Below are 15,226 nucleotides of genomic sequence, written 5' to 3'. Positions count from 1 at the left end.
ACGTCATCAACACTTTCAATTTTAACACTCGGTCTATTTTGCGAAACATTAATATTCCCTACATAACTATTTTCCTAAAAACAGATGCATGATATATTTATATATTTTCTTACGTGAAGACAAATGTATGATTGTACTTGCAAGGTGAACCCTGAAACCGCATGTTGAATCACCAATTGGAAGATGGCATGCAATCAAATTGCCAACTTTATTTAATTTTTTAATTACATGATTATCTGGTGGTTTGAATGTGATGTGCTATTTCTTTTGATGTGCAAGAGCTGTTTGAGAGTTTCTCCTTTTCCCATCTTAGTCATGTTCGTTGGCATGACAATGGAGTAGCTCATGCTCTTATCCAGTTATCTCGAAAACATATTACGACTAATGTTGCTATTGTTCATCTTCCGATTGATATTCTGGATTTGGCTGCCAAAAATTGTTTGTATTGATTTTGGTGGTGTCTTTGTTTGTTGAAAGAAAAAAATAAAAAAATAAATCAAAATTAGTGAACGAAATTGATGTAGCCACTGTACATCTTCAAATTGTATTTATTTTGGCGCGCAGAAAAGAAAAGAAATCGTATTCGATGAATGAAATCTCAAGATTTTGGCATCAATCTGAAAATTATATTTTTTATTGTCCCCAACCAAAGAACAAATTGAAAAGGTAATTATGTAACAAAGCCAGGACTATTTTTGGGAAGGTCTATAACACACCTATAAAAAAGAAAAAATATATATATATAAAAAGTGGTTGTGTGTGGGGAGGCCATCCGGTGGGTACGCAAAGCAGGATGTCCATTCAACTCTCTTGCAACCAATGGGCCTTACGTCTAGGTGTCGGCTGGCCCATGGGCTGTGGGGCCCTTCCATTTAACCCCATTAACCTCAATTTTTGAGGTTTGCATATTGGCCAACCCGTGGTGGGTTGGGTTGCTCTCTAACCCGGAGAGGCTACCCCATCAGGGTTCGGTCCCTTTAACCGAGAGAAACTGGTGCGCACCTATTTGCTGTCATGGAAGCGAGAGAGCGGTGCATTAGCCTACACCGGTGGCCAAACAACAAGAGCCTCATCCAACCACTTTAATGTCTCACTTGTGAGGGCTTGGCAATGTGAGAATACAATAAAATTAATTATTAAGAAGAAGGTTATAATGTATTTTATCAATGTGGGAATATGACTGAAAATAACCAATGAGGATACTTTGTTTTAATAACCAATGAAGCAAGTTATTGAAACTGGATGTATTTATTATATTTATAGTTTCAATCCAGAATCCAGTTGCTATAGACGGCTTGGAAGCCGTCAGAGTACTATAGAGACTGTTTGGAAACAGTTCTAAATAGCATCATGAGTTTCCGTATCTTCCATTGTTAGTAGACCACTAGACGTGGAGTTGGTTTAACCTAAAAATTTTGAACTCTCAGCACTTGGCCAACTTCTACAAGGTGAAGCAATCTGTTGTGGAGCTAGCAGATGTCGTACTTTCAATTTCGCATTTCGAAATTGAATTAAATCATTTTGTTCCTAAAAATGAAACCAAATAACCTCAAAATAGGTTGTTATCATCAAAATTAGGGATGCCAAAACACCGTGCCCCACCTTATCCATTTAGAATGGTTATGGGGGCTTTAAGACGGGAATGGAGGTTAAGATTGAAAACCCGCATAGTTATATGGCGGGGTGGGATGGGAAAGGGTCACCCTCCCCCACCTCGCCCCGTTTATAGTAATGAATTATAATTTTGTTCTTGTACTTTATTTTATATTTAATTAGATTAGATTTATATTAAACAAATTCTAATTTATTCTATTTCAATCACTAAATATCCATTTGTATTATTCTTATTTGCGAACTTCTAATAATAATTTTATAAGTTTCCCGTTCTAACAATAATTTTAGTTTTAATTAAGTTTCAATTGAAAAGTTGAATCTTTGTTTTTATCTACATAAGAGAAAAATATTTTTATCATAGTTAAAAATTTATTTTATTATTTACTTTCATTAGATTCGTATTACAATTATAAAAATACTCTACAAAACCCGCCCCGTTTAATAAACGATTTTGGAACAGGAATGTGAATAGCTATTCTAAACGGATATGTCCCCCCATTGCCATCCCTAATCAAAATCACCAAGTTGATCTTGACCGGAAACTTTAGGGTAAAGACATGGCTGTTGTGAGTGTCCAACGACATCCGCCGATTACACTGCTATACATATATTTACAGTATGTATATGTGTGATTAGATATGGGTCATTTATGGAGGGAGGAACCAAAAATTCTCAATTGAGAGGGCCAAATTAATAGTGTATGATTACAATTTAAAAAATATATAGAATTATTATTGTTGCCCAAACAATGCCTGAAGAGGGAAGTGAATTGAGTCTTTTGACTAGTTATAGTAGTTCTTCGTCTTTTTTCTCAAAACACTTGGTGTGAAATCAACCATAGCAATAATAAGAAAACAATCAAATGTAAAGCGAGAAAGGATAGAGATGCAAATACATGGACTAACGATTTTCCGTAGTTTGGGGCCTCAGTGTCTAAATCCACGACTCGAGCACCTATCTCGAGCGTTTCAAGCATCCACTATCAACCTCACCTTCACGGATGGAGAGCAAACCCTTACGAATCTTCACCAGCCTGTCTCACATTGCTAAGTGAGCACCTCACCTAGACTTCTCACTAACCCTTTCACAACGATCTCAAAGATATACAAGTTTGAGTACAAAATGTATCCTCTTCAAAGGATGAATGTATACAATCAAAGTTCTCTTTCTAGCGTAGCAGATGTAGCAAGTGATGAAGCTTAACTCGAAGTGTATGGCTAGATGTCAAAGATACTCAAATGCGTATCACATAGACTAACGATTTTCCGTAGTTCGGCCCTCGTGTCTAAATCCATGACTCAAGCACGCACCTCTCTGGAGAGTTTCAAGCATCCACTATCAACCTCACCTTCACGGATGGAGAGCAAACCCTTAAAAATCTTCACCAGCTTGTCTCCCATTGCTAAGTGAGCACCTCACCTAGACTTCAAGGGTTCACTAACCCTTTCACAATGATCTCAAAGATACACAAGTTTGAGTACAAAATGTATCCTCTTCAAAGGATGAATGTATACAATCAAAGCTCTCTTTCAAGATGTAGCAAGTGACGAAAGCTCAACACGAAGTGTATGGCTAGATGTGAACGATACTCAAATGTGTATCACAACTCTAGCAAAGGTCATAAGAATTGAATCTGTTTTAGAGATCTAAGGCTTTCTCTAGCTTTCTAAGAATGAGAATGAAAGAGCTAAGTTATACAAAATATTTCAGATGTTTCCCAAATGGTTGGATGACCCCTGTGCCCTATATATAGCCTCGATGAGACATGACCGTTTGATATGATAGGGACGTGTTTGGATATTTCAATTTGAAAGATCCATCCAACTATAGAAGTCTGTCCAATTACCATAGCCGTGTGAAACTCTGGGCACAAGTAAGCATTATCAGCATGTTTTCAAAACTTGAAGACATGGACGTCAATCTTGAAGAGTAGACATGTGTTTAATCATTACGTTGTCCCGCACAACAGAACAAGACTTTCAATATTCCAGATTTTTCAAGGGTAAACTTGACTCTCTAACACTCAGAACTACAATATCCTGGTCTACTCATGAAATAATAAATGCACATTGACATGTTTGCAAACTTGATATTTTGAAGATCAGTTTCACAGGAAATTCGAGATGAAAAATATGATTAGAAAACATAAGAATGGGATCCAAACCACCAGGGGAAAACCCAAAACAAAAACAAATTGGCAAGGTAGATCAAAGATATAACATTTTCCTTACCTTAAAACAACCATAGATGCTATGGAAATGCTAGGATAATACACTAAAAAAGAGACCAAAAATCATCAATCCAAACTACTAAGAACAAATGTCAAAAGTTCTTTAGTAATATTCCTAGACTAGCTATTACATGGTGTCCAAATAAACTGAACTAGGAAGGAGAAAGGACCTTATGAAGCATAACCTAATTGCTGAAGACTCTGTTAGCTTCCATAGGAATTACTGCAGCTGGCCTGCTCATGAATTAAATCCAACAAAGCAGTCAGTCAAATATAATGTGATAGTAGCTTAACAAATTACATATTCCAAATCATTTCTTTATTTGAACCCAAAAGTGGTACCTGAAATTAGAGAACCTCTACTCATCTTGGTTGACATCAAGATTCTTCAATTTTGATTCCAAGTCATTCTCAATCTCTTCATCTTCTTCCCCGGATTCATTGTCTTCATCCTCTCCTCCATCAGGATCATTCTCATCCAATGGCCCAAGCATGTCCAAATTTTTCTTAAATATGTCTTTTAACTCATCAACGCCTTCATTGGAGATGAAATTCCCATTAATGTTTAGTAACTTAAATTCAGGCTTATGCACCAGAGTCTGAGCCAGTAGCCTAGCCCCAGCCCTTCTTATTGAGTTGGTGCTCAAATCAACTTCCTTCAACTGGGCATGACCTTCTTCCAATGCCTTGCTGATCTGAATAGCACCCTTATCCTGTAGTTCATTCTCAGCAAAGTTCAGCTTGGTGAGAAACTGCTTCGATGCTATACAAGCAGCTAAACTGGGAGCAGCTTCAGCTGTTATGTCATTTCCAGCCATCTCCAAGACTTCAAGCGAAGGGGCAGATTCCTTGAGAATATTGGCTAATGCAACTGCCCCCTCATCTTCCAAATTCAGGTAGCTCAGATAAATCTCTTTAAGATTTGCATGTTTGGAAAGAGCATTACTCAGCATGACTCCAGCTTCTACACCAAACATGTTATCCCGTAAATCGATCTTTTTCAAATGGGGACATGTTCCAAGTGCTTCAGACAAGGCAATTCCTCCATCTGAGCCCACCCTAGTAGAGGAGCATCGGAAATCCTCCAACAAGGGAGAACACTTCACAACCTCAGAAATAGCAACAGCCCCTTCATCACCAGTCATATTATTGTGAAACTGCAGAACTCTAAGCTTTTCTGTGGAAGGAATTAACTCAGAAACAGCTTGTGCAGCTTCCTCCGAAATGCCATCATTCATTAAATAGAGTTCCTCCAAGTTACTCTGAGATTTCAGGAGCATCCCAAATGCTCTAACACCCTTCTCACCTAGGGCATTGTCTGAAAGATTTAGAGACTTCAAAACACAACCTTCAAGTGCTGCTGAGAATATATTCATGACTTCCAGAGCTTCCACCTCTGGTCTTCCTGCAACAAAATCTGACAAGTCAACTTCCTTCAACTGATCCTTGAGGGATCCCAAGATGGGCTCTGCAACACGGGCTGCACCTAAGCCAAAACTTCTATTACTGAAACATATCTTACTGTAAGAATTTCCTGGCTCCTTTAATGGCTTTAAAAGTTCCTCAGCCTCCTCTGCCTCAATGAAGGCCCGTTGACCTTTAGAAATGTCAAAAACAGTTTCATGCGGTGCTGCAGTAACTTCCACAGATTTCACAATATCTTTTTCCTTGGTTCTAGGGCCCCTTTTGAGGACTTCTAGGATGAGTTTACTGCATTCCTTCGCATAAAGTTGCACCGCAGAACTCCCATCACCATCGGGCTCCTTTTCATAGTGTTGATTTGCAGTGGCAAAAGCTGCATCTTCAATTTCTTTCGCATCCTCTGCAGCCTCTTCCTTATTCAAACTACCATACTTCTCGGTGAAAATGGATGGACTAGAAAGATTGTTCGTCATTCGCTCCACAAGCATTAATCGTGTATTTTGGCTTGGGGGCCACAGTTTGATTGAAAATGGCCGACGTTGAGAATTAGGTGTAGCCGCATCCATTGCAACCGAACCTTAAAAATAAAGGCTACATTTTAGTTAATAATGTCCTCTTGCAGGTAGTTTCATTATGATATTTCTCACACAGAAGAGCGGGGGAAAAATGACAATAATTATATTATCCCTAACCTAATCATTAACTAGTATTCAAACCAGGCATCAAATAGACATTCAAGGATCTATAGAGAAATGTAAAGAATACAAGGCAATAATATTTGTATAGCCAATTAAAATTAGTCACGATAAGGCTCCTATAAATTTCGGAGAAAAACTTTTCGCGTCCATGTCAAGAGCAGCACATGTTAATCACTATGCATGGTTGGATACATTTGTTATTATAAAAATAATGTGAATGATTCTGAAGTCATAGCATAAAACAATGAAGGTAAGACACTTGTCAAAAAAAAACCAATGAAGGTAAGAGGGATCCTATGTTGTATGGTCTCTTGTAAGAGTATCAAGTGCAGGTGTGCAGGTGTTCATTTCAATTGATAGATTGCACACATCCTTCCCATTAATATACATTGTAGCTTATAAAATAGTGTAATGCAGAAGATTCCTATAGGAAAGCATTTTTTTTCTACACAATTCTTTTCATGAGAAACACTTACTAAGACAGCTTTAACTAAATTTTTCCGAGACTTCCACATTAACTCATGAACAGGTTTACCAGTGTGTGCAGCATGCAATATATGTGATCGAGATTGCAATAACAGAACTGGAAATCAATCCAAATCATTTGAATAATTGGTGGCCACAGATGTATATCTCTTCTTCATAATGTGAAAGCACTGGAAGAAACTTCATGAAAATTTCACAATAAGTGCATAAATTTCAAAGAATCTTATGAGATCTCTACCATTATATGTTTGGTTGTAAATACTGATTGAAAAGAAAGAGGAAGTAGAAAGAAAAAGGAATAACATTATTATATAAAAGAAAATGATATAGAAGGGTATCAAAGTAAGAGAGAATTAGGATAAGTAAGCTCAAAAGTCAGATTTTGCCACAATTCATTATATGTCTTCTTAATGACTTACAGCAATCATTTGGAAGCTAATCAGGTATATTTCTACAACACCCAATCAGGTCCATAGCATCCCAAATTATGTCTCTAAAGTCGAAATGAAGAATGAGGCATAAATGCTGCTGGAAAGGGAATATCAAGAAACTGGCAATGATATCTAAAAGTGCTTATACTTATACAAAAGTAAATAAATATCTGCTTATGGAGCAAACTCAACAAAAGTAAAACCCCAACCACTCAGGATGATCAACTCAAATCATTTTTTAACCATTCAGCTCAGCACGATGTCCCATTTAGACTAAAGCACCATATCTTTCTATGAACTTTTATCAGTACCATATTGATTGTACACCATATATTAAAATCTTTTGCCTTTCAAGTATCACACATTTCATAAATATCAGAAATTGCTGATCATGCTACCAAACATACTTTGAAAATAATTTCAAGAAAAACTGTCAAAGGTCACAGTTCCATCCTAAATATATCCCCCATGCCCCCAAATAGAAAAGAATAAAAAAATGGGGAAGTAAAAGTTATTCCTCTCCATTCCATTCCATCCCATTCCATCCCATTTTCCCATTACCATTTTCTTCCTATGCCAAACCATCTTTCACATGAGATCTATGTCCACATTCCACAAAAGAGAATATTTTGACTAATTTATAGAGCGGCCAAACTCTACGTCTATATGTTACACCATCCATTCCCTTTTTATTAAAAATTAAAAAATGATGGAGATAAAACAGAGAAACATAGAATGGGATAATGGCTACCCATTTGTAGTATTTAGTATTTTGAGCTAGGTAATCCTGTCCTGACCCAAAAGGATAAAAGAAAAAAGGCAAGCCATAGTGTCAATCTCATTTTCCCGAATGTAACCAGAAAAAAATCACACATTCTATGTCTAGATTATAATAAAATCTTCTTAGACCAAGACCATCACCAATTTAAAATGAAACAAAAGAAATATTGAGGATAAATCATCTTAACAAACATGTACAGATACACAAGTACACTTCGAAAAAAAAAAAAAAAAAAACAAGATCTAAGATCAAAAAAGTCATGTGAACAGAGAACAATCAACAATCATGAAAGAGACATTTTGATATAATATGTAAAAGATCTGAGACAAAAATAGAACCATTTCAAATGAATATACAGGACATTAACAGAACCCTAATATATGTATGTGTGTACATATGCAGAACAGAAAAATAAAGACCTTATAATGGAGCAGACACTGAAACCCTAAAACCCTAAAAATGCAATGCGAAGAAAAGTAAAATCTAACCTTCTTTTCTGATTGGCTGTTCTTTTTCGGTGTATAATCAAAGGCAAAGAGAAGAGAAGAGAAGAGAAGAGAAGAGGAGAGGGAAACCAAAAAATAGGAACCCTAAAATGAGATGGTACGGTAGGTTTTATACTTGTGTCCACCCAAATCAAAAAAGAAAATGAGGTTGTACGTGGGTTTTATACTTTTGTCTTCACTCTTCAGTTTTCAGTTTTGAAACAGGCTGTTTGGCAAGTGAGAAAAAGGTGTTCATAGTTGGGATAGTTCTCAGTTGATAACACCGTTGATAGTGTCTTTAATTTCATACAAAGCAAAATTAATGTTTTATTGTGTTGTAATTTATTCCGAACTAGTATACAATTTATTCCGAATTCAGATTTATTTAACTAATGGATTATCGGATTCGAATTGTTAATGAGTTATTGGATTAAATGTTCCAATTCATATATTTAATTCGCTTGAATTCAGAACGGATCAAATTTGAAATCAGATTAAAATCTAGTGCAGTGACGTATCTCGTTATAAGTTTAGATAGAGTATATAATTATTAATATATAAGATAGTGGATAATATAACTATGCAATCAAATGAATATAACAGTATATAATTAATATATATAAATTTAATAATATATAAAAATATATAACATTCATATATGGTATTATATAATAATGTAATAAATATATATATATATATATATATATATATAATTTTAATCAAATCGAAACACCAATAATTCCTATTCAATTTGTTAAGATAACGGATTATATTATAAAATTTTTTATTCAATTCATATTCGGATAATCGGATCGAATTTGATCCATTAATAAGTCTAAGGTTCTTTTTTAAAGATAAAAAGTATTATAAATTAAATTAATAAATTTAAAGAGTCAAAACTTAACACTTCAAAATTTATTAAAACATAATAAACCTACTGAATTATAAGGTCCCTGCATATGGCGTACTTGATACTAATCCATGTTTGGAGATTAGACTGGTTTAAATTCACATGTCAACTTGTCTAACCTATTGGAGTTACAATAAGGGGGTATTATCATTCACTCTCCAATTTAGCAGAGAATTTGTGGGACCCATGTTAAATAATTGATGCTGCCAAAAAGATTTATCATTCATCATCCATTACACATCGTGTGTGATTTTCAGTCATTCAATTGCCAAAAGCTCGCCTAGCAATAGCATGGCAGAAAAAGCATTCTCTAAAATTTATTGCCATGAGTGCATGTGTAAATTACACACACACACACAAACTTATCATTAGCCCTGCTGTATGTTGAAAACGGCATTAGAAAACGCAAATTTTGGAAGGATTTTTAAATAGATTTCGCTAAGAATTTTTTGCGAATCTATTGACGAGCGCGTTCCTCTCTGCGAAGAGAGGAACGTGGTATATTTATTTTCTCAAATTCGTTTCCGGGTGAATGAGAAATTGGCTCCAAAGTAAGTGATTTATAAAGCCTAAATGGGTGAATAAAGTGGGAAATGCTTGTCCCACATCGAAAAAGCAGCAAAGCAACCTTGAGTATATATATATCTAGTATGGGATTTAGGTTTGGGCCCAAGGACACCCAAGTTTTTAAGAGGGGGAGGACCTAGGCTAGCCTGGATCCGAACCAACTACCACACGCACCGCCCGCCCGATCTGGGCTTGGGCGGGGCGGGGCTTAATTGTAAAATGGGTCTAACCTTTTTGACACAAAGTTGGACTGGGCCTGTGTGGTTGAAATTTATTTTATTTATCTGGACTTATTTAAGTGGGCTTGCGGGTGGAGCACGCTGGGCTGGGCTGAATTAATGGCCAAAGTTTGTTTGCTGGGCTGGATCGGATTAATCTGTTTTGGGTTTAAATTCAAATTAAAAACCATAAAACAGTTTTTGTTTGAACCAAGGGTTGCACCTTTTGAACCTAAATCAGTTTTGGGTTTCTAATGTCTCATTGGTCCACAATGGTTGCATCCATTCGGAATATGGGTGCACCCATTTGGAATACGCACCATTAAGCCTATAAATAGCCCTCCTTGGATTCATTTCAAAACACACCAAATTCAGAACAAAATCTTCTCTCTTCTGAATTTACTTCCCCTCTTTTTCTTTTATAATCTGTTTGGGTTCGACCCTAACCAATTGGGTTCAAACATTAGGGATTCTGTTTGGGTTCAACCCTAACTAATTGGGTTCGAACCTTAGTCACTCACTTCGAGTCCGAATCCGAGTCTGAGAGTACTTCACCGAGCCGGTTCGCCTATTCCATTGGTTTGAAATGCTACTACCAAAGGAAGAAAAGTCGTTGTATCCTGGGAGATAGACGCCGAAGAGTCCGTTAGCACCGTAGCGGGGCGTATCTGTCTTAAGGCTATAGAATTAAATTCTAGCCTCGACTTTATCAGGTTCTTTTATAGTTTTATTTTCTTGATATTAAACTATATAAATATATATAGATTATTATAATAAATATTATATTTACAAATAATATTTAAATAAATTATACTATAGTATATGATACATTTTTTTTTCCCAACACTGTACACATTGAACAGGGGTCTTTCAGACTTTCACTCCTTCAATACAATTGTTGCAAGAAGAATTTTATGTAGGGGATTGATTCCCTTCTCTTTAAAACCAACAAGTTACTAGTGGCAGGCCCGCATCCCCACTCACGGCCTCAACATTCTTTTGAATTAGGAGGATCAAAAATAATACGAGAGTCTTTTCATAATAAGCTCTCCTTATATAATCAATAAATTGAAAAATTTATTAAATAACTTAATTAACTTTTTTTACATTTCAAAAAGAATGTCTTAATTCAATAATTAAATTAAAAAAACTCATGATAGCATTACTCGAGGAAATGTATATATTTCCTACTAAAAGCTTTGTAAATTTGCAATATAAAGTATAAGAGAATTTGTTGTACTCTTTTTTTTTTTTGTATTACATATGTGCGCAACCCACTTGTTTCGAGCATGCAACATAATAATATTCCAAAGATGCAATAGAATTATTTGAGGAGCGAAAAAATAGTGTTGCATTTTCAATTAATCACATTGTAACTTCGATTTAATTGTGTTGCATTATCAACATAATTATGTAACATCCTTGAAATATTATATCGAGATTTCAGATAGTATAACCACATGTGCACAATGTTCACTTTAGATAATCAAGCTTTTCCTTGACGTGGATCCTAGTCACAATCTAAACTGCTCGCAAATGCCGGACATAAATAGTTTTTTTTTGGGATGACGTGGGAACCCTCGCAACTACCCACCATTTGAATTTGTAGTTAATAGGTAAACTCTCGGCTACTCACTCCAACCTCACAGTGAAAGTAACATTGTAATGACCCGGTCATTTTTCTTCTTTTCATTCTTCAGAAATTTCTTTTTTTCGTTTTTTTTTTTTTATTTCGTCCTTTAGTCATTTTTTATTTTTTCCTTGCATAACCTCACTTTTTGCACTCGGATTTGATTCCGGCTTTGCATACATCCATGATATCTACATTTTTACTTTTGTAGAAAAGCATGTTAAATGTTTACTTTTCTTGTAAAGGGCATGAATGCATAACTTTTTGGTAATTTTTCATAACTTGAGGGGTTTTGTGTAATTAAATAAAGTAATTATTTTTCGTCTAAGGGACCTTTTTGTAATTTAATTTGGAAGATATTTTCAAAAAGGATCTTTTTGCAATTATTAAAAAAATGTGACAAGTGTCACATTCTCATGGTGCCATTTGTTGGCATTAGGGTGGAGTGACTTGAAAACATAATCTATTGACATTTGGAGGGTGGAGATTCACCCCACTTATTGGCCTAGGATTGGATCACTTGTTGGCATAAATGGTTGACAAGTGTAGGTTTGATATTTAATCTTGGAAGCTTACTTAGATTCATGACAAGTGTAGGCTTCACAATTGGTCTTGCATTAGTGTGTATGTGAGAGGTAGTGCAAGAGCACCTAGTGAGTGGAGAATCCCACCATTTTAACTTAGGGTTTTCACTTTCAATTCAGTTATCTCTTTCCTCTCAAGAACCCTAACTTAGCTACCATTGGAGCAAAGCTTGACTTAGAGCTTTGACTTTATTTTTGATACCCTTCCACTCACCTTAGACCATTAAGCTTGGAATACAAAAGCCTTGCCTCATCTTCCTCTTCATAACCCTAGAAGGAAAACTTGAAATTCCTTTGTTTCCCTTGGATTCAAGAGGAACAATCCTCTTATGAGATAGGGGTGGTTGTATGTTTATCCTCTTTGGGTTTTATATATATTGGAGCTTGATATATATTGATTATATGCTTTTTAAATTCTTGTAATTACATATAAATAGAGATTTTATATACTTGACTTAGGATTTGTGGATTAAAGCATGTATATGACTATTAAATTGTATAAGTAGGTTATTGTTTAATGATTTGCCTAATACTTGTGATTTCATTAAGGGTTTATTATGAATATCTTGAAATTGCACTCTTGTTGTTAAGTAAATGGAGATTTCATTGAGAGACTAGTATGAAAATTTTGTATATAGCACTTATATTTACTTGTAGGTAAATTACTATATTGCATAATTAGTAATTGTGGCCTACATTAATATCAAATTCATATGGCATAATGTGTAGTAACATTATCTTGCCACTTTAGATATGCAACCTTAGGGCATGGTTTGTGTGGTTTTACCCTACTTGTGTTTGGTAGGTAGTTTCATGCATTGAGATTATATAAATGTCATGAACTTGTTGATTTTTGGAAGCTTGTAAGGATATGAAATGTTGATGGCTAGGGCTTGGCTCTAGTACGAAGGGTAAGAATTCTCCTAAGTCATAGTGCGCACTAGGTAGTACCTTGTGGGTCGTAATTACCCAAAATAACTTGTATGATCTTGTGGCCACATATCCTACTCTTTCTATTATTTGATTTCGTATTACTTTCCAAGTTGTAAATCATAGATTTCTTGTAGCTTGTGATTTGGTAATCTTAGTTTTAATGTGGTTAGTGTACTTATCTTGTATACTTGGATGCTACGTGTTTATCGTTTCAAACATTTGTATAACTTGAGATAATCCCTTAGAGTACCATGGAAACATAGACGTTAGGTGGAATGCACCCTTGTGATGGTCTATGTTTGGTTCATATTATACTTGAAACTATAGGGTATGCGCATGCACCACATCCTACGAGTAACTTGATTACTCACCCTAGTTGTTTGGGTTATTTTACAGGTAAAGAAACTTTGTTTTGTGATGCATCACATCCTTAAGTTGCTTTGAAGTCTTGATGTATTTTTTTTGTATTTTTGAAAACATGCAAGTGCTAGCATGTAGTATCATTTTGGTGTAAAATGCTATTTTCGTCTTGAAATATGTAATATGTACCTAAGTACATTTTTTGATGCTTAAATAACATATATGTATTGAGGTCAAGGGCCAAGCATGTTTAATTTAGCACTTGTAGTCATTTGGTACCATTTTTAACTTTAAGAATGTATTTAAACAACTTTGGAGGTTTAACATGTGAGATTCTTGTAAATGATGTGTATGAGGCCATGAGCCGTTATTCTATGTATAAATAATTCATATTAAGGTTGTTGGCATGTCTACACATCCATATCTCATTGAAAATCAGTTTTAAAACATTCAATTTTGAACCAAATCATCATGGGATTCAAAGCATAGGTTGAACCTTAACACCATAAGCTTATAACAGGCCTTACAACAGCTTTTTGAGGTATTTCGGTCGACCGATGGCCTATTTCGGTCAACCGATGCCTCAATTTGGTCTACCGAACCAACCAACCCTCAAAAACATGATTTTAGAAAAGTTTCTGTAAGTTTTGGTCGACTGAAACTCTATTTTGGTTGAGCGAAACACCCTTCACACGCCAACCTTCTAGGTTAGGTTTCAGCACTGAAGTTCCAACTTTAAATAATCATAACTTCTTCATTTCTAATCCAAATGGGGTGATTCTTGAGTCTAAACTCAAGGATTTTGAGTCAAATTTCCAGTGGTACCTATGCCATTCTCAAATTCAAATCATAGTGAGAGTTATTAATATTTTAGTGAGACAGTGTCAGTTTTCGCTTAAATCGGGAAAAGGCATTTTGTGGGATTCTTGACTAATGTTCTTGGAACCTCTTGGAATGTTGTGAAATGATTAGATTAGGTTGTATTCACCTTGTTTGACTTGTTTAGAGTTAATTCTTCCCTTTTTAATTATGAATTGACTATTTTGCCCTTAATTAACGGATTTAGCTCGTTTTGACACTAGTATCCATTCACTTTTCTTGAGTTCCGTGGCTTCATGGAATGTCACGTTGGTTTTTTAGAGATGATTTATGTCTCAAAGGAATTTAGTTTCATTTTTTGCTTCCACATTTTGAATTCTTTATCGGATTAACTTTCAGGTCATCACTGACGCCCCGGGTTTAAAAACTTGGGTCACGACAAACATTTTATGCCAGGAACTTGCGAGGAGAATCGAACCCACACTCAAGTGCTAAATATGGTTGTCTAGCACTTAGAGGCTTCCCCTCCCACCAACTCTACTAGCGCCCTTGGGGTCCGGACATAAATAGTTTTTTTTTTTTTTAGTTTAAAACCGGACATAAATAGTTGCTAAAATAAAAAACACAAATTTTTGAATCTTAGTTTACTTAGGGTTTGTTGACTAATATATTGTTGGGCAAATTACAGTTAGCTCCTCTGTAGATTGGGTAAATTACAAAAACGTCTCCTTTAATTTGGATAATGACACTTGCTTCCCCTCTAGTTAACACCTTTGTAACAAATCCACCTCTCCCACCGGTCTCCGTCACGGTCAAAGGCAGACAACATTGATGTCATCGGACTCTCATCCTAAAAATGCCTATTTTATCATCTAAAATGTCTTTGACATTTTTACCACCCCATGAAAACCTAATTATCACTCCAGCGAGACTAATCCACACCCCACTTCACCTTCTCTTCTCTCGCCGGCGAAAGCCTAACCACAAACCGCCGCCGTTCCAAGCTCCATCTTTTTTTTTTTTTTTTTTTTTTTTCCGGCGAGGGTTTTTGGCCAAAA

At 35.5% G+C, this 15,226-nt stretch overlaps 1 protein-coding gene across 2 annotated transcripts; it reads right to left on the bottom strand.

Annotated features, from left to right (window-relative positions):
* Nucleotides 1–3,795: 3,795 nt before the first annotated feature.
* On the bottom strand, nucleotides 3,796–8,322 carry LOC132295664 (RAN GTPase-activating protein 2). Of its 2 annotated transcripts, none has more exons than XM_059793972.1 (3): nucleotides 8,151–8,322; nucleotides 4,187–5,857; nucleotides 3,796–4,078 (listed from the first exon to the last, which is right to left on the bottom strand). In XM_059793972.1, exon 2 carries the CDS (start codon nucleotides 5,830–5,832, stop codon nucleotides 4,204–4,206), a length of 1,629 nt encoding a protein of 542 aa, XP_059649955.1. In that variant the 5' UTR covers nucleotides 5,833–5,857; nucleotides 8,151–8,322; the 3' UTR covers nucleotides 3,796–4,078; nucleotides 4,187–4,203. The 2 variants fall into 2 exon arrangements, with proteins under 2 accessions (XP_059649955.1, XP_059649951.1); XM_059793968.1 differs by having other exon boundaries at nucleotides 4,187–5,843.
* Between the last annotated feature and the right edge of the window lie 6,904 nt (nucleotides 8,323–15,226).

Source organism: Cornus florida, unplaced genomic scaffold (assembly GCF_030987335.1).
Source record: "Cornus florida cultivar Cherokee Brave unplaced genomic scaffold, ASM3098733v1 CherokeeBrave_3.0.0_Hap2_Chr01, whole genome shotgun sequence".
NCBI lineage: Eukaryota > Viridiplantae > Streptophyta > Magnoliopsida > Cornales > Cornaceae > Cornus > Cornus florida.
This window is presented reverse-complemented; position numbering and strand designations above follow the sequence as displayed.

Bases quoted from the DNA above. Each gene is read 5' to 3' on its own strand.
- LOC132295664 (XM_059793972.1), bottom strand. From the start codon at position 5,832: ATGGATGCGGCTACACCTAATTCTCAACGTCGGCCATTTTCAATCAAA.